This window comes from Rhincodon typus, unplaced genomic scaffold (assembly GCF_021869965.1).
Source record: "Rhincodon typus isolate 14 unplaced genomic scaffold, sRhiTyp1.1 hic_rhity00000558, whole genome shotgun sequence".
Taxonomy (NCBI): Eukaryota; Metazoa; Chordata; class Chondrichthyes; order Orectolobiformes; family Rhincodontidae; genus Rhincodon; species Rhincodon typus.
This window is the reverse complement of record NW_025966196.1, coordinates 32353-56054: the sequence shown is the minus strand read 5'-3', so window position 1 is coordinate 56054 and position 23702 is coordinate 32353. Positions and strand designations below refer to the sequence as shown.

At 47.3% G+C, this 23702-nt stretch overlaps 1 protein-coding gene across 1 annotated transcript in view; it reads left to right on the top strand.

The window, feature by feature from the left end:
* The first annotated feature begins 1472 nt into the window (after positions 1–1472).
* Positions 1473–23702, top strand: part of LOC109916950 (retinoic acid receptor RXR-beta-A-like) — a 27861-nt gene continuing 5631 nt past the window's right edge. The window contains exons 1-3 of the mRNA XM_048621352.1: positions 1473–2145; positions 20546–20763; positions 21847–22003. Of these exons, the coding sequence (XP_048477309.1) occupies positions 2127–2145; positions 20546–20763; positions 21847–22003 (394 nt within the window). The 5' untranslated portion in view covers positions 1473–2126. The remainder of the gene's footprint in view (positions 2146–20545; positions 20764–21846; positions 22004–23702) is intronic.

Here is a 23702-nt window from a genome sequence, read left to right as displayed (position 1 = left end):
GCCTTCATTGCTCACACACTTGAGTATCAGAGTTGAGATGATAAGTTGAGGTTATACAGAATGATGGTGAGGCCTGTTATGGAGTACTGTGTCCAGTTCTTCTCTCCCTGTTATAGGAAGGTTATGATTAAGCTGGAGAGTGTTCAGAAGAGATTTATCAGATGTTTCTGGGAAAGAAGGTTTTGAGTTATAAGGAGAGGCTGGACAGTCTGGGACTTTTTTCACTGGAGCATAGGAGGTAGAAGGGGTGATCTTATAGAGGTTTATAAAGCCATGAGGGGTATAGATAAGATGAATGACAAGTGTCTGTTTCCCTCTGTTGGGGAGTTGCAGACTAGGGGGCATATTTTTAATGTTTGGAGAGAAAGATTTTAAAAAGACATGAAGGGCAATGTTTTTATGCTGAGAGTTGTTCATGAGTGGAATGTCCAGAGGAAGTGGATGTGGGTACAGTTACAACGTTTTAAATAAATTTAGATAAGTACCTGAACAAGAAATGTTTGGAGGGATATGGGCCAAGTGCAGGCAGGTGGGACTGGTATAGTCTGCATTGCGGTCAGCATGGACTGGTTGGACTGAAGGGTCTGTTTCTGTGCTGTATGACTCTATATGACAGGACTACACCAAGCAAGACAGCACCTTCCAAACCCACGACCTCAGCCAACGAGGAGATACGTGGAAACACCAGCAGCTGCAGATTCTCCTCCAAGCCTCTCCCCACCCTGAATTGGAAATCATTTCGTGTCGCTGGAACAAATGATCTATGGACCCGGCATCAGACTGGCACTGAAATTCATACACCACATGTGTGCGATGGGCAGAAGGGTCTCTGCTTCCAGGGCACCGTTCTGCCCCTGGTGACACTCTTGGCCCCGCCCATTCCTCCAGATCCCGCCCACTGATCCGCGAGCCCACACCAAGACCCCGCCCCTCCTCACGGCCCCGCCCACTCACCCATCGCCCATTCTAACCGAACCGTACAGCCAGGGCCCCGCCCTAATAACCATCCTGCCCGATCACGCCGGACCCCACCCACACAAACGCCCCGCCCCCGCGGCCTTGTCCCCGCCTACCCACTCACTGACCCGCCCATTCAAGTGGTTCGTTTCCCGCTTAGAGCCCCGCCCACTCCTTGTGGCCCCGCCCGCTCGCCGGGCCACGCCCCACGGTGCTGGGCCTATCGGTGCCCTCGCTGTGCGCTTGCGCAGATCGCCGTTGGCCGTGATTGTGTGGAGTCGTCGCTGTGAGTTAGTCACCTGAGCCCGGGGATTGGGGCCTAGTGTCCGAGACTGAGAAACACTGAGCCCCCAAGATCGACGATAAAGTATTCGGATCCAGTGGGCTGAGGCCCAGGTTGTTGGATGGGGAACGGGCCGGGTTTGGGGTAAAGCTCAGTAAGGGAGGAGGACGAGGAGGAGCACGGGGTGGGGGGGTCATCAGCAAGGCCGGGGGGGTGGGGGGGGTTGGTGGAAGAGAGAGAAAGAGAAGGAGGTGTGGGTAGACTTAGAAGAATAAAGAGGAGGGGAGAGAGGACGAAAGAACCAGGAGATAAAGGAAATAAAGATAAAGAAGCAGAGAGGGACACTGACTCCCTTCCAAGATAGAGAGAAAAGGACGTGGACAGTAGAAAGGAAGAGTGAAACAGACAGAGTCTGAACAGAAGGGTGTCTGGGTCAGAGAATGTGAGGGTAGAGAGAGAAGGAAGGGACAGGAGAGGCATCCATCCAGGATACAGACTGTGCTCAGGGTGAGTGACTGATCCAAGGGGCAAAGTGGCTGATCTTCCGCACCCCCCACCCCCGAAGGTTATAGCAGTCAGGGGCCCTCTTCATGCACAGTGTTGAGATTGGCATTAAAATGGGGAAGGAGCAGTGAATGGGCTGGAGGTGGATCAAGATATTAGGGTCCACAGGGGAAAAGTTGGGTTTTGTGCAGAGATCGCCAAGCAAGGCTTGGGTGGGGAGAAGGGGAGAGTCTTTGGGGAGAAGGCGATACCAATGGACAGAGCTGGCATCGACTCAGAGTGGGGGATGAGGAGGAGCTGGCTACCTCTGTAACCTCAAAATCCTTGGCTTGTTGCTCCTGCACTTGGAGATTTCTGCAGCTTTGGAATTATCCAGGACACAATGTGCGAGAACAGCAGAGGTGAGCAGCACACACCTGGGCTTGGGGCACTGGGGATGAATAAGGGGTCAGCAATGTGTAATATTACCAGGTATCAGTAAGGGAGTGTTGCCGGACAAAGAGGCCTTGGAATGCAAAGTTCACAGTTCCTTGAAAGCAGAATTGCAGATAGACAGGGTGGTGAAGAAGGCGTTTGGTATGCTTTCCCTTATTGGTCAGTGCATTGCATATGGGATTGGGACATCATGTTGCAGCTATACAGGACATTGGGTACGCCACTGTTGGAATACTGCGGTCAGGTCTGGTCTCCCAGCTACAGGAAAGATCTTCGAAACTTGAAAGGGTGCAGAAAACATTTACAAGGATGTTGCCAGGGTTGGAGTGTCTGAGCTGTAGGGAGGGCCTGAATAGGATGGGCTATTTTCCCTGGAGCATTGGAGGTTGAGGGGTGACCTTTGAGGTTTGTAAAATCATGAGGGGCATGGGTAGGGTGAATAGCCCTTTTTCAGAATAGGGAAGTCCAAAACTAGAGGGCATAGGTTTAAGGTGAGAGAGGAAAGATTTAAAAGGGACCTAAGGGGCAACATTTTAATGCAGACGTTGATGTATGTATGGAATGAGCTGCCAGGGGAAGTGGTGGAGGCTGGTACAATAACAATATTTAAAAGGCACCTGGATGGATACTTGGATAGGAAGGATTTAGAGGGATATGGGCCAAATGCTGGGACTAGATCAATTTAGGATGTTTGGTTAGCATGGATGAATTGGACCGAAGCGTCTGTTTCTGTGCTGTATAGCTATGACTAAGCCATATGGTGAGGTGTGCGTCACGCTGGCACCCCATCACCAACTCTCTTCCCGCTGAAATCCCACTCATGGCATGGCAAGGAGGGGCAAGTGAGACGGTCAGTAGCTGAAGTTCCTACCTCAATTTGTTAATGCCCTTGCAGTCTTCCCGCCCGGCTCACCCAATTCACACGCTACGACTGTTCGGTTCACAGGTTAGCAGAAAGCGGCGAATCAATAACCTGCATTTAACATGCACCCCTATGATGTCTGGGCATGCCAGAGTGCTTCACAACCAATAGAAATGTCACCAGTGTTTTCATGCAGGACCCATGGTTGACAGTGGATGCACAGCCAGCTCCGATTAGCTGCATTGTGATAGCAATCTGATGGTCCCACTTTTGTTTTTGTGATGCTGTTTGAGCAACACACACTCGCCCAGTGTGCGAGATAAAACCCTTCTTCCTCTTTGAAACAGCACCATTAATGCAGGAGATAACAAGGTGTAGAGCTGGATGAACACAGCAGGCCAAGCAGCATCAGAGGAGCAGGAAGGCTGACGTTTCAGGCCTAGACCCTTCTTCAGAAAGTACCTTCTTCTTCATCCTCTGCTGCTTGGCCTGCTGTGTTCATCCAGCTCTACACCTTGTTTACCTCAGGTTCTCCAGCATCTGCAGTTCCTACTATCTCTGAACCCATTAATGCAGGGATTGACTTGGAAGGCACCAGAGGTAAGTGAAAGTCATATGATATGAGAAAGTGATATTAGTGGGACAGAGGGTAAAGTTAGCATTAAAGAAAGTAACTTGAGGACAGAGACTAGTCATAGCAGGGATGGTTCATCCCTGTGTAATTATACGGCCTGTAGTACGTGAGAGATCTTACTGGTTTGATCAGCTTCAGCGCTGGACTTTGGACACTGAGCGTCAGCTTGTGTCATAGTAGTGTATCGGTAAGGCTGAAAGGTATGTAGACAGCATGTTTTTGAAAGGTGTGATCCGCAGCATAAGGAAGTGCAATGAAAGAGGGGATGGGTGACCATCATTCAGAAGAAGGGCAGTGGGTAGGTAGTCAGGAAAGCCCCAAGTGTATATCGGTCAAGAACAGATTTTCTACGTTGGTATTGGTGACAGTTCCTCTGGGGTGTGCAGACATGGCCCAGCTACACAGTAGAAAGAGCGGGAGAAGATTAGTGATGGGAGAGTCAAGAATGAGGACTACAGACAGGATTTTCTGAGGCCACAGATGTGACTCCAGGACAGTTGCTGCCTCCTTGGGGCCAGGGTCAAGGATGTCACTGAATGGCTGCAGGGCATTCTGAAGGGGGAAGGTGAACAGTCAGTGATTGTGGTTCCAATTAGGACCAAGGCGATCACGAAAAAGGCAACAAGAATTCAGAGAGCGAGGTAGCAGATCAGAAAGCACGACCTCGAAGGTTGTAATCTCTGGATTATTCCCAGTTCCACGTGAAGCAAGTATAGGTGATAGAACAGATGAATGTGTGGTGAAAGAGTTAGAAAGGACATTAGATTTCTGCATCTCTGGGTTAGTTTCTAGGGAAGCTGGGAACTGTCCGAATCTGATAGGTTGCATCTGAGCCAGAGTGAGATGTAACATCCTTGCAGGAACTGGGAATGGGTTCTGCCCGTGCTTTTGGAGAGATTTTAAACTAATTTGGCATGTGTATGGGATAAGGATTGGAGGTACATAGGACAAGTATAGAACAGTGACTCAGTGGCTAGCACTGCTGCCTCTCAGCGCTAGGGACCCAGATTTGACTCCAACCTCGGGCAACTGTCTGCGCAGAGTTTGCACATTCTCCCCATGTCTGCATGGATTTCCTCCAGGTGCTCCGGTTTCTGGAATTAGAAAAGTGATGAAAGGGCATGCAAAAACACTAGCCAGTAACATTAAGGAAATCTGAAGGTGTTTTATAAGCCTATTCAAGCCTTGAGGATAACCAGGGAAAGAGTAAGGCTTATTACGGACCAAATAAAGTCAACCCTGAAAACAAAGCTGAGATTTCAAGTGGGAACTTTGCATCTGTATTCACTACAGAGAAAGAATGATGTAGGTCTAGAATTCAGGGAGGGAGAATGTAATGTATTTGAACAAATTAGGATTGAGAGGAGGAGGTATTTGAAGTTTTAGTGGGTTTGAGAGTTGCAGGAGGTAAATTGCAGGGGTTCTGACATTAATTTTTAATTTTCTTCCTGGTCTTCGAAGAGGAGCCAGAGAAGTGAAGGTCAGCTGATGTGCCATTGCTCATGAACATTGGTACGGATAAACCAGGGAACCAGTGGGTCTAACCTCAGTGGTAAGAAAACTAATGGAAAAAATTCTGAGGCTCAGAATTAATCTCCAGTTGGAGAGGCAAGGACTAATTAAGGATAGTCAGCATCATGTTTTCGGTGCGGGGGGTGATCATGTCCAATAAATTTGGTTGGATGATTTGAGGAGGTTATTAGATGAGTATAGTTGATGTGTGGATAAAGTAAGTGTTTTGACAAGGACTGGCGTGGTAGACTGGTTTAGAAACCAAGAGCCCACGGGATCCTGAACAATCTGCAAATTTAATCCAAAATTTACTTAGCTGGAAGCAAGTTGAACATTATTTCTGTGACTGGAAGCCTGTTTCTGGTGCATTCCACATGGGTCAGTGCTGGGACCCTTGCTGTTTGGAGTCAGTGTTACTGATCAAGATGTGAATGTAGGAGGTATGATCACTAAGCTTGGAGATGACGCAAAGTTTGGTGTTGCGGTAAATAGTGAGAAGGAAAGCCTTGGATTACAGAACAACATGGATGGCCCGGTTAGATGGATTGAACAGTGGAAAATCAAATTTAATTCTGAAAAGTCGGAGGTAGTATATTTTTGGAGAGCTAACAAGTCCAAGGGACTAACGTGATGAGTGGTAGAATCAGAGGTTTTACAGCATGGAGAAAGGCTCTTCCGTCCATTGTGATTGTGTTGTTCATCAGGCATCTATCTATCTTTTTTCCACCATTTGACCTTTTCTAGCCTTGCATGAGGTGGTGTTTCAGGTGTTCATCTAAATGATTCTTCAGTGTTTTGATGGGGTCTTGCCTCTCCCACCCTGTGGGTTCCAAATTCCGGCAACCTCTGGGTGGAAAGGAATTTCCGCAAATCCCCACTAAATGCCCTGCTCCTCATTCTTAACCCCCCGCCCCCCAGCTTATTGACTCTTCCACTGAGGGAAACGTTTCCACTTTTTTTCCCTATCTGTACTTCTCATAACTTGGTACACCTTAATCACTGTTCCCATCTCAGTCTTCTCTACTCTCAGAAAACAACCCCATCCTAACTAGTCTGTCTTCATAGCTAAATTGGCCCAGCCCAGGCAACATCCTGTTGAAGCTATATATAATGTTAGGCCTCAGTTGGAGTGCATTGTGTAGTTTTGGTCACCACACTGTATGGAGGGTCTGAGTGCACGGGAGACGGTGCAGAAGAAATTCCCCAGGTTGTTGCCTGGGCTGGAGCGATGCAGCTATGCAGAAAGACAAGATAGGCCGAAGCCACGCGCTTCAGAGGACAAAATGCTGAGGGGAGACCAGATTGAGGTGTACAAAGTTCTGAGGGGCATAGATAGAGAGAAACCTTTTGCCTTAGTTGAGGGATCAATCAGCAGGAGGGGGTGCAGTTTTATGGCAGGGAGCAGGAAGTTTAGGGGCTATGTGGGGAAACCATTCTTTCAACAGATGGTGGTGGATATCAGGTGATGGCCTCGTGGTATATTTGCTGGACTGATAACCCAGAGACCCAGGAACCTGGGTTCAAATTCTACCACAGCAGTTGGTTTAATTTGAATTCAATAAATATCTGGAATTAAGAGTCTAATGATGACCATGAAACCATTGCCGATTGTCGGAAAAACCCATCAGGTTCACTAATGTCCTTTAGGGCGTCCTTACCATGTGACCCCACAGCAATGTGGTTGACTCTTAACTGCCCTCTGGGCAACTTGGGATGGGCAATAAATGCTGCCTGGCCAGCAACACCCTCATCCTGTGAATGAATTTTTTAAAAAAAGACTAGATCTCGCTGCTCAAAAGTGTGTGGAAACCCTCAAGAGATTAAAGAACTGTTTGGATGAGCACTTAAACACTGTACCAACATGGTTACAAGGGAAGGGTTAGAACCTGGGATTAGAATAAAAGCCAAGGTAAGGTCACCATAAGGCTGGAGTGGTCTACTGGTGGTGGTGTAACCTGAGGGTCAACACACCTCAAGTGAGGGAGAGGTTGAGAAGGTAGGGTCTTCATGGTGACCTCAGTCAGTGTGGGAATTGAACCCATACCATTGGGATACCTCTGCTTTACGAGCCAGCTGTCCAACCAACTGAGCTAACTGACTCCCAAGGGATTAGGTTACAGACGTGCTTGATGACTGGACAGGACAAGCCAAAGGGCTTTGGCCTGTGCTGTAAAAACTCTATGATCATCTCATTGAAAATACCCATTTCCCTCAGGGGTAGAGGAGATGCATTTAAAAGTACTTTGGAAAAGGAGCATCGAGTCCATACCGACCCTCCGAAGACCATCCTACCCAGACCCGCACCTGCACCACCCAACCCCTGTAGCCTTGCATTTCCCATGACAAACTCACCTAGCCTGTATATTCCTGGACAGTATGGGGTAATTTAGCACGGCCAATCCACCTAACCTGCATGTCTTTGGACCGTGGGAGGAAACCGGAGGAAACCCATGCAGACACAGGTAGAACGTGCAAACTCCACACAGACAATCGCCCAAGGGTGGAATCGGACCTGAGTTCCTGGTGCTGTGGGGCAGCAGTGCTAACCACTGGGCCACCGTGCTGCCCCATAAGGTAGATAGGAGATGCTCTTCAGAGGGGTGGTGCAGACCCAATAGGCTGAATGCCTACTTCCACACTGCAGGGATTGTATGATTCAATAAAAAAATGTTTAGATGGGGAAAGTTTTTACCCAGAGGCAGGCGGTAGGGTGGGGCATTTCCTCGAAGGGTGGTAGAAATAGAAACCCTTATTACGTTTAAAAATTGAGGTACTGTAATCGACAGGGCTACGGATCAAAGGTGGGTTAGGCTGGAAACCTTTTCTCCAGCTTGTACAGTCACAACGGGTCAATTGACCTTCAACTGTAAACAATTCAGTAAAGGACCTGATTTACTTCCTGTCATATCATCATGGATGGGTCTTGCAGGTAGGCACAAGCACTCGAACGTCTTCACATCCTCTTGTATACTTTGTTGGCGTGCTGTGTATTATTGACCTGGCGGAGGATTTCCTCTGGTTACACTTCGGTTTCGGGTTTCGATCCATATCTGATGTGGTTGTTGTGCTGGACCTGTTGGAAAGTAGATCCCGGGTGCTGTCTGGTAAAGGGTCTGCAGAAAGAGTAGCCTGTAAGACTGGTTAATTCAGAACAATCGTGCTTTCAATTCAGGGCATTGTCTCCCAAGTGTAATCGTATCCGCAGACACGTTCCATCTTTGACCGTTCTGGAGTGGTGCTGTAAGTGTGCGCCAGAGGGTGTGCGGTTACTGATTTGGTACGTTGAGCTACCTGAAATTGCAGTGCTGTACATCATGATTCCCAGAAGCAGTGTCATTCCGGACGTATCTTTCAGGCTAAAACTGCTTTTCAGATTTTTTTTGCCGGAGATGCAATGAATGCACAGAAGTAAAACTGGAATCTGTCAATATTTATCAAAAAAATAGCAATACTAAACTGTTACAGAATTTCTTGGTAAACAGTACATTTTGGGAGCACCTGTCCCATTCTATGTGATTAAGCCATACAGTAACACAGCATAGAAACAGGCCCTTCAGCCCACCATATCAATGTTGACCAACAAACACCAAACTACACTAATCCTATTTACCTCCACTTGGTCCACAGCCTACTACGCCCTGGCATTTTAAGTGCCCACCCAGATTCTTCTTAAATGGTGTGAGAGTACCTGCCTCTCTCACTTTCTCAGGCAGCATGTTCCATATTTCTACCTCTCTCTGGGTGGGGGGAAAAACATTTTCTCAAATCTCCTTTAAATCACTTACTCTTCACCTTAAACATTTGCCCTCTGGACTTAGACATGTCTTCCAGTGGGGAAAAGATTCTCATGATCTACTCCAGAAGTTGGGAGGTGATGTTGCAGCTGTACAGGACATTGGTTAGGCCACTTTTGGAATACTGAGTACAATTCTGGTCTGAGGAAGGGTCACCAGACCCGAAGCGTTAACTCTGTTTTTTCCTTCACAGATGCTGCCAGACCTGCTGAGCTTTTCCAGCAACTTTGTTTTAGTTCTTGATTTACGGCATCTGCAGTTCTTTTGGTTTTTACAATTCTGGTCTCCCTGCTATAGGAAGGATTTTAAAAACTTGGAAAGGTTCAGAAAAGATTGTCAAGGATTTTGTTGGAATTGGAGGATTTGAGCTTTAGGGAGAGGCTGAATAGGCTGGGGCTATTTTTCCTGGAGCATCGGAGGCTGGGGGGGTGACTGTATAGCGCTTTATAAAACAATGAGGGACATGGATAGGGTGAATAGCCAAGGTATTTTCCCCACGGTGGGGGAGACCAAAACTATAGGGCATTGGTTTAAAGTGAGAAGGGAAAGATTTAAAAGAGACCTAAGGGAGATCTTCTTCATACAGAGGAATGAGCTGCCAGAGGAAATGGTGGAGGCTAGTATGATTACAACATGTTGGGTACATGAATAGGAAGGGTTTTGAGGGATGTGGGCGAAATGCTGGCAAATGGGACTTGATTTATTTAGGATATCTGGTTGACATGGATGAATTGGACCAAAGGGTCTGTTTCCCTACCGTACAACTCTGACTCTGTGTGCCTCTCATTATTTCGTATACCTCAGATTGCCCGTTGATGGGCAAAATAAACAGATTGACATCAGATGGGGAAAAAGAAACCTGGGAACGTCAATACCACTTTGCTTCTCTGTGCGAGATTTCAATGTTTCTGTTCAAAGGGGCACTTCACGCATCAAGTAAACATGTATCTAGTTTTACCATTCAGCCTGATGATATGAATTGCCACATCACTGTTGCGACACTCCCACGGATTTTGCCATCTTGTGTGGCAATACTGTGGCTTCAGGAGGTGTATTTCGTCCTGGTTGTTTCTTGAAGAGAGGTTTTAAGCCAAAGGTAGTGAGCTGTTTATTTGAATCCAATGAAGTTAACAGCTTATGAGGCCTTGGGTTTTTCCTTATAGTCGGAACAATAGAAGCAGCCTGAATGGGTGGGGTCAAGCTCCCACAGAACTGGAATTTTTAGTTTCAGTTTCTCAGTAGCAGTTGTTGCTGGAGTCTTGAAGCTGAGTTGGGAAGCTGCAATACATCTCTCCCTGTTACTCTTACAGTTTGATCTTGATTTTTTTTTCTTCCTGAATTGGAGAATTGCCTTTAAGAAAGTGTGGAACTGGAGGAACACAGCAGGCCAGCATTGGCAGTTCTTACTATCTCTGCCCTTAAGATAGTCTATTTTGCTAAAATTTGCCTTGTGCCAAGGATGTGTTTATGGGATGTTACTATATTGGAGCAGTTAATTATTAGTAGCAAATATATCAATTATTCCGTTAAGCATTTCGATAGAGTTGCAGTTAAGCCATTCTTTATTTTTAGTTTTGTCTATTTTAACTGCAGTGTAAAACTAAAGAGTGTTTTGCTTAATGTTGAGTAGTTTGACCAATTGAATTGCATCTAGAACTCTACTTTTTAAATAAGAAAAAGTTAGGGTCTAGACTACCTTCTGCATATGTTTTGAGGGTGTTTGATCTGGTATATCACAAATATACCTCATTGGGGGTGAGGAGGTGGGTGGTGCAGGGGCTTTGAATAATTCAATTATGGAGAAAAGCTCTCGGCAACGTCTGTGTGTTTGTAGTTTTGGTGGGTGCTGTACTATTTTAAAGCCAGGCACGCAGCTTATGCAATTAACACACCCTAAATTCCCTCCCACAGGTTAATATAACTTTTTTATAATTTACCCAGTAATCTAGTTTTTAGATCGAATTTACAGCAGAGGAGCAGACCATGTGGTCCATTTGGTCCAAGCCAATGCTGCACAGCTATTCTTGTCTAATCTGAAGATCCTTCTACTCCACCCCACTGCGCGCTCACCCTCTCCCGCCTCCTGTGTTTTTCAACTTTTCCTGGTGGTAGGGCCCTGGTTGTAGAACAGAGATCTAGGGGTTCAGGTACATAATTCTTGGAAATTTGCGTCACAGCTAGACAGGGTGGTTAAGAAGTTGTTTAACACGCTTGCCTTCATTGCTCAGACCTTTGAGTATAGGAGCTGGGACATCATGTTGAGGTTGTACAGGATATTGGTGAGGCCTCTTCTGGAATACTGCGTCCAGTTTTGGTCGCCCTGCAAAGGAAGGGTATTATTAAACTGGAGAGGGTTCAGAAGAGATTTTCCAGGAATAGAGGGTTTGAGTTGCAAGGAGAGGCTGGATAGGCTGAGACTTTTTTCACTGGAGCAGAGGAGGTTAGGGAGTGGCCTTAAAGAGGTTTATAAAATCATGAGGGGTATAGATAGGGTGAGTGGCAGGTGTCTTTTCCCTAGGGTGGGGCATTTCAAAACTAGGGGCCATATTTTAAGGTGAGAGGAGAAAAAGATTTGCAAAGGACGTGAGGTAACGCAGATAGTGATTCATGTATGGAATGTGCTTCCAGATGAAGTGTTAGGTGCAGTCACAATGTTCAAAAGACATTTGGACAGTTACATGAATAGGAAAGGTTTAGAGGGATATGGGCTAAGCCCAGGCAAACGGGACTAGTTCAGTTTGGGAAACCTGGTCAGCACAGACGAGTTGGGCTGAAAGGTCTCTTTTTGTCCTCTGAGGAGATTGCTTTGTCTGTCCCTTGCTAAGTTGCACAAAGCTCCATTGAGAAAGTAGTGGGTTTCACTATAAGTTGGAACATACTCCTTTACAAGATTATGAAAGATTCTCATTCTGCTGAAACTAACAAAATTCAGAATGACTTGGGCAGCTGACAAATGAGGAGGAGATGGCGTAGTGTACAATAATGTATTCCACAAGTCCAGGCTAACACCCTGGGGAAGGAGGGTTCAAAGCCCATGATGGTCGCTGTTGAAGTGTAAGTGAATGCCATCTGAAATTAACAGCTGGTATCAGGAGTGGTTACTGTCGGGCTGAATGGCCTTTGCATGTGCTACAGTCGTTCTATGATAAATGTCCCTCTTTTGATAGATGGACGAGAATTGCTTCAGGGATGAGGAGCTTCGGTTGCGAAGAGAGATATTGGTGAAGTTAGGGCTGTTGTCCTGAGAGGAAGCAAGCCTGAGAGGAGATCTGACGCAGGCATTCACAGTCATGAGGTACCTGCACAGTGTAGGCAGAGAGAAACGTGACAGGGTCAAACAAGGGTAGGCATGGATTTGAAGTACTGGGGAAAGGAAATGAAATTACTGTGAGGTTTGCCTTTTGTTTCTCTCACAGCGGGTGGTTGGGGGGTGGAGATCTGGAGTACAGCATCTGGGAGTTCAGTGGGGGCAGCTTCAATGACGACATCCCCCAAGGGGACTGTTATCCGAAAAGGAACAGCATGCTGAGTAACAGGCAGAAGGCAGGAGATGGGCAGTGGGTGAGCGGCTTGTTTGGAGGGATCTGTGCGGAGTCAATGCACTGAACGGGGTCCTACATTTCAGTGACACTGGGATTGAGCCCAGCATCCTCACCTTCTCACCAGCTCCCCCTTTACTCGGCTGTCTGACAGACCGTCTGCCTGAACAAACAGCCCAGCCCAGCCCAGCCCTTCCCGTTTCCAGCGTGCCATTTTGGAGGCTGCCACTCGGTCTATGATTATTTCTGCACCGTCCTTAACGGTGCGCGCACGCGCACCAGCTGACACCACCTCTGAGCCTCGCTGCTCATGTGTAGGAAGCTGCAAGTGCATGTCGGGGTTCGAGAGGTTTGAAAACACCACGGGTGGAGGCTGCTCGGCTCTGCCGTGCCTCTGTTAGCCCTCTGAAGGGGCACTTCATTCAGCCCCAACTTCCTTGCGCAGTCCACCACAGCCCTCCAAGTTCATTCCCCTTCACATAGTTGTTCATTTTTTTTCTTCTTCTTTATTCATTAATGGGATGAGGGCATCGCTGACCAGGGCAGCATTTATTGCCCAGACGGCCGTTCAGAGTCAACCACATTGCTGTGGGTCTGGAGTCACATGTAGACCAGACCAGGTAAGGATGGCAGTTCCCTTCCCTAAAGGACATTAGTGAACCAGATTGGTTTTTCCTGACAATCGACAATGGATTCATGGTCATCATTAGGTTCCTAACTCCAGATTTTTGTTTTTATTGAATTCATATTCCACCATCTGCCGTGGCAGGATTCGAACCCGGATCCCCAGAATGTTATCTGGGTCTCTGGATTATCAGTCTAGCGATAATACCTGTCGGCCATCTCCTCCCTGATATTCAATTCCCTTTTGAGAGCTAATGACCAAATTTGCCACGTTGTTCAGGCCGCTGCCTTGTTGGAAGGGAAAGTTTCATCATCAATTTGCCCGCAGGATGTTGGAGTACCCGGCATTGACTTCCCGTCCCTAATTACCCCCCGAGTAGGTTTGGACGAGGTGCTACAGTCTGGTTGGGAATCTCCTCACCTGTGGTTCTCTCGCCGACTGTCTTTGTAGGTGGGACTGCCGATTACTGATCCTCCTTAACAGGGCCCAGCTTTAACCTCGCTGTCAGCTGTGGGCTTTGGATCTTCAACACCTCCATTGACTCTCCTGCAGCCGCCCCCACCCCCAACCTCCCGGCTCGTATGCCATTTCGAGGGAAGCTAGCGAGTTTTAAGGCAGTCACTTGTTTGAAGCACAGTCCATTGTGGACTGCTCTGTGACTGCTGACAGTCTCTGTCTCTGTCTCTTTTTCTCTCCCTGCCCGCACCATCCCCTCCTCTCCTCTCCTCTTCTCTCTCCTCTCCTCTCCTCTCTCCACCAACTCCCCCCACCCTCCAAGACATTTGCTGAGCTTGTGGTACAGGAGCGGAAGTGACACAGATCTTGCTGACTCTGGGGCTCAGCTGGGTGAGATTGTGATCTCTCGCCTTGTGCTGAACGGCGTTTGTTGGCATCTGATTGTTCACGTACGTCCAGCTGACATGGGCTGAACGTCTCTTCTGTCTGCTCCTCGTTCTGAGGGTGAAACATCTCTGCTCATTCCCCAAACGGATTCTGAACCGCCGCTCGCTGACCAAGCAAAGGACCAGGTGGCCTGTGGCTCTTTCACTTCTGGGGGGAGAGAAAGCCCAGAGGGGCCAAACTGTCCAAGGCTTCTGATATTTTAAAACGACTTCTGATCAGGCTGACCCCAGAGATGTGTCCGTTTTGAGGGAGATGGGACCAAGTGGCTGTAAATATCAGACGGTCAGCAATAAATCCAAGGGGGGCAGCGGGTGGGTGCTGGGGTTCGGTGGGTGGGGAGGGATTGAGTGGAGGTGGTATAAGAAGCCTTAGCCAGACGGTGGTTAGAACGTGCGACTTGCCACAACAGGGTGTGACTGACAGAACCAACGTCAAGGCGTTTCGGGGGAAACGAGAGCGAACACACAAGGAGAAATGCTGCCGAGGTATAAGGGTTAGGTGACAAAGGGTGGAAGAGAGGCTCACGTCAACTGCAGACACCGACTGTTGGGCTGAATGGCCTGTTTCTGTAGCTGTTGGTTTGTTGGAATTGGGAATGCCAGTCTTTGAAGAGCTGGAGGGGTGGGGGAAGGGAATACTGCCCCTTCCCCTCCCCCTTTTCTGATGAAGGGTCTAGGCCCGAAACGTCAGCCTCTCTGCTCCTATGATGCTGCTTGGCCTGCTGTGTTCATCCAGCCCTGCACCTTGTTGTCTCGGATTCTCCAGCATCTGCAGTTCCTACTATCACTGCGCTAGTTCAGCCTGTTCTTCTGTGGATCTTTGTTTAAGGAAGGGTGTAATTGCACTGGAAGCAGTTCAGAGAATGTATTTGCTGAACTGATAACTGCTCCCCGCACCACTATCTCATGAGAAAATGTGGGGCAGGCTAGGTTTGTATCCCATAGAGTTCAGAAGAATGGGAGGGTGATCTTAATGAGCGAGAGACAATCGTGAGGCAGCTTGACAGGGTGGATGCTGCCAGGAATGTTTCCTTTTATAGGAAAGATTAGACCTAGGGGATGCAGAGTTAAAATAGTCCTCCCATTTAGGACGGAGGTTTTTATTTTCTCAGGCTTATTTTCCTGTGGCTATCTCTTGCCCAAGAAGCAGCGGAGGCCAGGTTGTCACGTGCATTTAAGTCTTGAGTTTGACAAATTGACAGAGGAGTCAGCGGTAGCCGAAGGACAGGAAAGCAAGTGGAGTCGAGACTGCAATTGGTGGAGCAGGTTCGAGGGGCCGAACAGCCTACTCCTCTCGTTTTGTAAGTCACGGCTGAGCGAGGGTAGAGGGAGATTTGCTGTCTGTGACATGTGAATACTAAACGTTGACTTTGAACAGCTGAAAAGGAAGTGTGTCACCCCCACAAACCCCTCCCCAGCAGCACCCCCACTGTCACAACCGACAAAGAGTGAGCTGCATTCACACCCATTGCTCAGCGCCCCCCCCACCGCCTCCCTAAATGCATTTGCTGCGTTTCGCTGTGTTTTCAGCTGTCTTTGTGTCACTTGGCAAGGCGTTTGCACCTGCAGCACAGAGCTGTGAGTGGCCTGCCTCAGCTCGGGTTGCAGAGTTCATAGTGAGGGCATTGTGGTTAGCTGGTGCTGGCCCGCTTCTCACTGTTGCAGATGGCATTGCTGGTTAACGTGTGGCGGCCTTGGCTCCAGTCCAGAGTAAGAGCAATGTGGCACCTTGCCTCTCAGCACCTCTCCACCCCACCCCCACCCTAAAAGGATGTCCTGAAGTTCTTTGCAATGCAAAAAGCAAGACAGCAAATTTACTCTTGAGTGGGCCTCCGACAGGCAATGGCACAATGATGACGATATTGCCATCCCTTGACCTGTCACAGTCAACTTGACTGCTTTGAATTGAAACATTTAGCAGTCAACTGCTCCCTGGTGCATTTTCCATGAGCACCCTCCATCAGGTATTTGCCAACCAGTCCAGCGCTCTCTTCCCGTGCAGTGTAAATTGTCATTCACTTTGGGATCTGGTATTCTTGCAACTCTGTCCCGACAAGTGCAAGATGAACATTTTTGACAGGAAACCTCTTTATTTTCAGCGATGCTTATGTTCTGCCCTACTGAACAATCATCGATACTCTGTTTTAGTGATGCTGGCCGAGGGATAGACGCGGAACCGAGACCGGAGGGGAAGAGAGACAAAGCCTGTGTGACTGTCAGATGTTCCCATGGCTGTGTAGTATGCCAGCGCATTCTCTGTATGCTCGAGCTGCGCAGAATGGCCTGGTGTGGATCGGTAAAGCTGGTGGAAGGCCTACACCCAGCATCTTCAAAAGGGCAGGGGAATTGGAAAAGGGTTGGGAGTCTGCAGTGGTTTTTTGTCTCTATTCATTCACAGGATGAGGGCATCGCTGACCAGGCAGCATTTATTGCCCATCCCTAATTGCCCAGAGAGCAGTTCAGAGTCAACCACATTGCTGTGGGTCTGGAGCCACATGTAGGCCAGACCAGATAAGGATGGCAGTTTCCTTCCTTAAAGGACATTAGTGAACCAGATGGGCTTATCTTGACAATCGACAATGGGTTCGTGGTCATCATTAGGTTCTTAATTCCAGATATTTTATTGAATTCAAATCTGCCATGGTGGGATTTGAACCCAGGTCCCCAGAATGTTATCTGGGTCTCTGGATTAACAGTCCAGCAATAATACCACTAGGTCATAGCCTCCCGGCTGTGGGGTGGCGGTAGGGAAATAGTTGGAAACACCGACCACAAAGGCTGGGCCATGGGAAGGGTCCGCGTTGATGCCAGTCAAAGGCCAAGGGGTGATTGGCCCGTGGCTGGCATGAGCAGACTCTGCTCCCGGCCAATTAGTTGAGGTTCCCACCTTGCTCGAAACCACCTCCCCCACTGTCGTTCCAGTGCATTACTGCCCTTAATCCTTCACAGAGGCCGTGTGGGTCGCTGGGCAGGCCTGCTTTTATTGCGCATCCCCGATTGCCCGTGAATTCGGTAACTCAGAGAGAAGTTACGAGCGAAATTCGGCAGATTTCCTTCCCTAAAGAGCAGCGGTGATCCTGATGGATTTTTACGCCAAACAGTGGCCGTCGTCATGGTTCCCGTGACTGAGACTCCCGTTAGTTTCAGCCTTATCACACAAGTTGGATTTGAACCTGGAGCCTCTGGATTTCTAGCCCGGTAACATTACTGCTGTTGCATCCTCTGCTGATACTGTGGCCCCACGTCGAGCTGTCCTTCTGCAGTGTTTTAATAGTTTGGAGAAGTTGTGGTTTGGATCTTAATAACTGCACATTGTAACTTGCGATTGGCTCAAGTGGCCATAGCCTGCAGCGTTTGAACGGAGGTTGCCTGAGTGTGGGAGTGTGGTTTACTGTTGCTGGTGCTGAGCAGCTTGCAGGCAGCATTGTTTAAGGTCCGACCCCCACACACTCTGTTTTTCCTCCTCCTGTCACCCTGTTTGTATGTGCACTGACCCCCTGTGGTTTCTTCGAATGCACTCCGACTGGAGTATTCAGGATGTTCTCTGTTCCAATCACACGCTATTTTTGTCACCTGCTGTATTTTACACATAAGAAAAAGCCCCTTGAGCTGTGCCCATGACAGCCCATGGGAAGAAAAAGCTGTAATTGTTATGTGTGCAGGAATGTGTGAGAAGAAATGGACTTTGCAGCGACTGAATAAAGCCTCTCTTCCTGAGCTGGGTTGCTGTGTGTAAGGCAGGTGATTTCAACATGTTTGCACGCCAGTTGGGCCACAGCTAGCGATGCCCCTGCAGCTCTGACAACGTTTGAGAAGCTCAAAAGCAGCTCTCCTGACTGGTACCCCTAGACACCACCAACGACATTCACCTCCAAGCTGCACCTCAACGACTCACCAAGGCTCCTTCGACTCCAATTTCTGAAGCTGCAGCCACTTCCACCTAGAAGCACAAGGGAGTCAAATGTAGGAACGGGGAAATATATCGCCGTCACTTCAGTGTGGCTAGGTCTTAACTCCCTCCCGAATGGGTTTGTGAGTGTACGTACAGCATGGTGGTTCAAGGAGGCAGCACACCACCCCCTCCTCAAGGGCAGTCAGGGATAGATAATAAATGACAATCCGTAAACACTGTCCCCCTGAGCCAACATGGCATGGAAACTTGAGTGGATGTCAATGCAGTGCACTTGGAGAGCTACACTGTCTGAGGTACTGTCACTCAGACCGTAAACTAAAGCCTGTGTTTGCCCTCTTAGATCAACGTAAATTATCCCATGGCATTATTTAGGAGAAGAGAAGGGAACGCCTCTTGATTCCACATTCGACAGCACTTTTTAAAAAAAAGCGTGATTATCATCACGTTACCGTTTGTGCCAGCTTTCTGCATACGGTCGGTCGGACTGCGAGCTTTCCTACTTTACGGCTGTGGCTAACCTTTGAAATTGCGACTTGTATACACAGCAGTCTCGGGTGGGCTTGGTGAGAATGTGGGCTTTTTTGCAGTCCCAGAGGTGTTGCACACCTTTCCATGGGTCACGTCCCTGCCTCAGATGTAATCCAGGCCAGTGCCCCCTGTACTGTTTCAGACTGAAAATAAGGCTTCCTCTAGCAACTCCTGAACCCAAAACTAAAGCTTCCTCTGTTCTTTTAAACTGAAAGTAAAGCTCCCTCGCTACCGTCTCTGTCAAACACTCCAAGCACAGGTACAGCATGGGAATACATACTGACTAAAGTGCTCTATACTCCTTTAGACTGAAAGTAAAACTTCCATTACACTGTCCTCATCAGACACCCCCAACAGAGGGACAGCACCGGGTTAGAGACAGTAAATCTCCCTCTGAACTGTTCTAGGATCCATTTATACGTGAAGAGATTGCATTGAATTTAGTATTTTATGCTGGTTTGTGATTGAAAATGCAATTCACGCAAGTTTGCTGAATGACTTCAGGTGTTGGTAAAGAGACTGGGAAGTGCGTGTGTGGAGGCTCTGGTTAGCGTGCAGACATTTCACTGTTAAATTGGTTTTAATGTGGTGAGGTGAATCACTTCCCCTCTAAAACCTGGCACGTGATGCAAGCAGTTAACCGTTAAGAAAGCAAGAGGGAAGTTTCCATTTATAGTGTGTCTGCAGAGCATTCTGCCAACACTGTGGGTGGCGTGTGTCTCCAGGAATCTCATGCCATCTTTCTGGTGTCTGCAACCATGGTTTATGTCCTATTTAAACAACTGTGTTCAGTAATCACTGTTTTATAATGTGTGTGTGTGTGTAATAAGCTGTGTGCAGGGGATTTGGGGAGTGGGGGGAAATGAGGTGCGACAGACTGTACTGGGGCGGGGGGATGGGAAACAGGCTGCAATAGTGACAGACTATGTGTGGGGCCGAGGGAGAGAGAACGGGCTGCTTCACAACACTGTCGCAGGGGTCAACCCCCTCTGAATAACAAAAACTGAGACACTGTTATAAAGTGGAAGTTAAATGAAATGATGCTCTCACTATAATCAACAAGTAACAATTTATTTATTTATTTATCTAACAGTGAGCAAATTAACAACAAATGAACAAACTAAACAATTCCCCCTCTTAATTACTAACTATTCCCAAATAAAACAAAATTCTAATGGTATGCTGTTCCAATAAATACAAGTCCCACTGATATAAACCAAATTAAATTCAAGAAACTTAGTCTCTCAAAACTACAGCCAGGATACATCTTCCGGAATGTTCACTGCCTTCTCCGCTGTTCTTCAGTCAGGAATGCCTTTCACCATCAGATTCTTCTGTCAGGAATATTAGCTAAGAATGCTGCTGGATCTTTAGTCAGGTGACGGTTTTCAGAGCACTTAGAGCATTCTGTGAGAATCAGTGATTTTCTCTTTAGGGCTGCCGATTGTTAACTCTAACAGATGGCAGTTGCTCTCCCACCACTTTTTGAATGCTTTATTCTTTTATAGCCTTGATGACTTATCAATTTCTTCCATTAGGATTGGTCCTAGGTTGTCAAAACCATAGATTTAAATTTAATTGGTTTTGAGCTTTTAAGTGCCTGTCACTTAAAGTTCAAATTAATTGGCTGATTTTCAATCTCCTTAGCAAGAAAACAAACCACTGCCTGGGTTGTTAACCATACAGCCTTCTGATATGATGTTTCAATTTCAGGAGCTCTCTGTGCACCTGCCCATTTCTTTCCATCTCCAAACCTAGAAAAAAAATGTCATTTTTTTTTTTTTTAAGATGGGCGACGCACTTTTCCCCCTTATCATTTTACAGACATCAAATACTCGACCTGACTTCCCAACAACAGTGACAATCTGTGTGCGGGGGACAGTGTGTAATAGTGACAGAATCCGTACGGGATATGGGCTGTGAGTAATGATGCCCAGTTTGTGTATGTGTGTAGACTGCTGGTCTGGGTTTTTTCCTGCAGCGAAGGCGGGTTGACATGTTCTTGCACATCTCTCCCCTCACTTTAAAAGTTGATACCATTTTTCTTGGCCACGCAGATTGCGGGAGTCCTGACAGCTCTTCGGTCAATTCCCCACAACGGCGGCGAACAATGAACAGCTCTCCACCCCTCCATTCCTCTGTCGTCGGGCCAGGCGTCTCGTCTTCGGTTAGTTCTCCCGTCAGCAGCGTTGGCGCGCACTTCTCAGTCATCAGCTCTTCCTTGAGCTCCACTTCAACACCGTCCCTGGGCTATCGGCCTGTGAACAGCCCACAGGTAAGTAGGAAGAGTATCCTCTGTCTCCCTGCAACCCTGCTTGGCATTGGGAAGGTGGAAAGCTGGCTAAGCCAGGAGCATGGAGGGACATGACCCAGTGATTTCTGGGTTGTGGTGGATGGAGCTATAGGAAGGATGTTACAGGGAATGGAGGGTTTGAGGTATAAAGGAGAGGCTGGATAGACTGGGATTTCTTTCCCTGGAGCATTAGGGGATGATCTTTACAGAGGTTTATAAAATCATGAGCAGCATAGATAAGGTGAATAGCCGAGATCTTTTCCCCAGGATAGGGGAGTTTAAAACAAGAGGGTGCAGGTTTTAGGTGAGAGGGGAAAGATTTAAAAGGGACCTGAGGGACAACCTTTTCACACAGAGGGTGGTTCGTATGTGGAATGAACTGCCAGAGCAAGTGGTGGATACAGGTACAGTTACAACAGTTAAAAACATTTGGACAGAATTGGGAAGGTTTTAGAGGGTTATGGGCCAAACACAGGCAGGTGGGACCAGTTTAGTTTGGGAAACCTGGTTGGTGTGGGCAAATTAGGTCGAAGGGTCTGTTTCCGTGCTGTATGACTGAGTCGAGGAGCAGAGCAGGTAAGGTCTGACATTGGTATAAACAGTGCTTTAATGGGACAGAACTTGATCATTGCTGGAAGACAGATATGCTGCTAAAGTTTGTCATCTCCCTTCATCAGGATCCACGCAAAAATGCCAAATTTTAAATGGTCACAACAATTTAAACTGCAGGGCAATTTAAACCACAGGAGCAAAGGGGTGCCGATTACCGAAAGGCCTGTCAAATGCATGGACCTGTTCTCTGCAAACAAAAGGGATATCTTCCCATATTTTGCCAAATTACCTTGTAGATTGGGGGTCCCCTCCCCCATTGCTCCATCCATGGCGATGCCTTGTCTGATCAGATCGGACTTGCCAAGAAATGAACATCCTGTTCTCCATGCATCCCCCCAGCTATATCCCTGTCCAGGTCCATCGCTGAAATAAATCATCTAACCCCCAGCAGAGTTTTAGACCACTCTGTCCAGACTGGAGAGTAATGGCAATGTTTGTTCCTTTCGTTTTCAGATAAACTCCACAGTCAGCATGTCAAGTTTCCACACCGTCAGCAGTTCTGATGACGTTCAGTCATCGCTGGGCACGAACCAGGCTGTTTCTTACCCAGCTGGCTCTGCCACCTTGTCACTGAGGCGCATCTGTGCCATTTGTGGAGACCGGTCTTCAGGTAAAGCATGCATGGAGATTTGGCTGGTTTAAATAGAATGTTAGTAACAGGGAGAGGTTCAAAACTGGATTGAGGGTGTTACCTGTGCTGTTGTAAATACTGGGGTGAACAGCAACTGCCTCGCTTGTTGAAGACGCTTTTGTTTCTGGACTCTGCTGCATTCAATCATCTCTTTGAAGTATGCTCAGATAGTAGAATTAAATCTCGAAATCCCATCAGTCAGCCTGGGTTTTTACTCCTGTTGTCTTCTGAGAAGTGCATGCATGTGTCAGTGTTGTGTGGCTTCCTGACTTTGCTTGTCTGTCTCCCCCACCGCATGCTCTTGCGCTCGGTCCCTCTGGATCTAATGTGGGAATGTTTTTGATGTTACTGTGTGTGTCAGAATCTTTGTTAGATTACAAGTGAGATTGACGCACTTCCCTGTTTTCCTGTGAATGAATTTCTCTGAAGAGCTGTGGGTTACAACAGTGGTGTAGTGATGGTGTCAGGGAGCCCTGGCAATACCAGTTGGAGTCAATGTGAATGGGGGAGAACTCTTGCCATTTGGAGTCCTGCCTGGCACATAGGAGGACGGTTGTTGGGGTTTGATCATCACAGTCTGAGGACATCTCTGCAGCAGTTCCTCAGGGTGATGCCTTCGGGCAAACCATCTTCAGCTACTTCAGTATGTTTGCTGGTGATTGCACAATGTTCAGCACCATTCACAACTCTTCGGGCACTGAAGCAACCCATGTCCAAATGACCAGGTTTTTGTTGATGCATGTCAGAGGCTGGGAACTGACTAGAAGGGAACACACCACCTGACTCCCCAAAGCCTGTCCACCATCTGCAAGGCATAAGTCAGGAGTGTGATGGAGTATCCTCCATTTGCAAAGTTGGTACAGTACTTATGGATTGGAAGGCAGGACGTCAGGATTTGTTTGTAAAATGATAGGGGAGAAGAGTGCATGGTCCCTTTTAAAAGGTGTGTTTTTTAGGCTTGGAGATTTAAAAAAAAAAGTTTGCAGGCAGCAGCAGATGTACAGAGAGTTCTTGAAATTGAAATTGTGTATCAAAAGGCTATATTGTTAGCAGGCAAAGCAGCATTTTTAACAACAGGTTTTTGAATTTAGCCAATTAATTTAAACCAGGTCCTAGATACCAAAGCCCAATTAAATTTTAAGCTGATGGTTTTGACAAGTTTAGGCCACTTCACTTGTAAGAAATTATTAGGTCATCAAGGGTATAAAAGAAGAGGACATTTGAAAATCAGGGTGAGAGCAAACTGCCATCTGTTAAGAGAACAGCCTTAACAGCCATCAGCTCTTTTTTAAAAAAAGAGAAAATTCACTGGCTTTCACAGAAATCTCTAAGATCTGAGTAAGATCTCATCTAAATAAAGGTAGTATGGCACTTTTAGCTTGTACTCCTGGCACAGGAATTTGACACAGGAAGGCATTCGTACTGAAGGATAACTGAGAAGGCAAAGAATATTCTGGGAGATTTCTTCTGTCAGTGATTTAGAGGGATTAAACTTTAATTTTTATTAGTTTGTTTTATATAAGTGGGACTTGTATGTATTGGAATAGCATACCATTAGAGTTTTATTTTATTAAGGAAGAATAGTTGGTGGTGAATTGTTCGATTTGTTAGAAGTTCTGTTAATTTGTTACCTGTTAGAGTTAGATAAATAAATTGTTACTTGTTGATTATAGAGTGA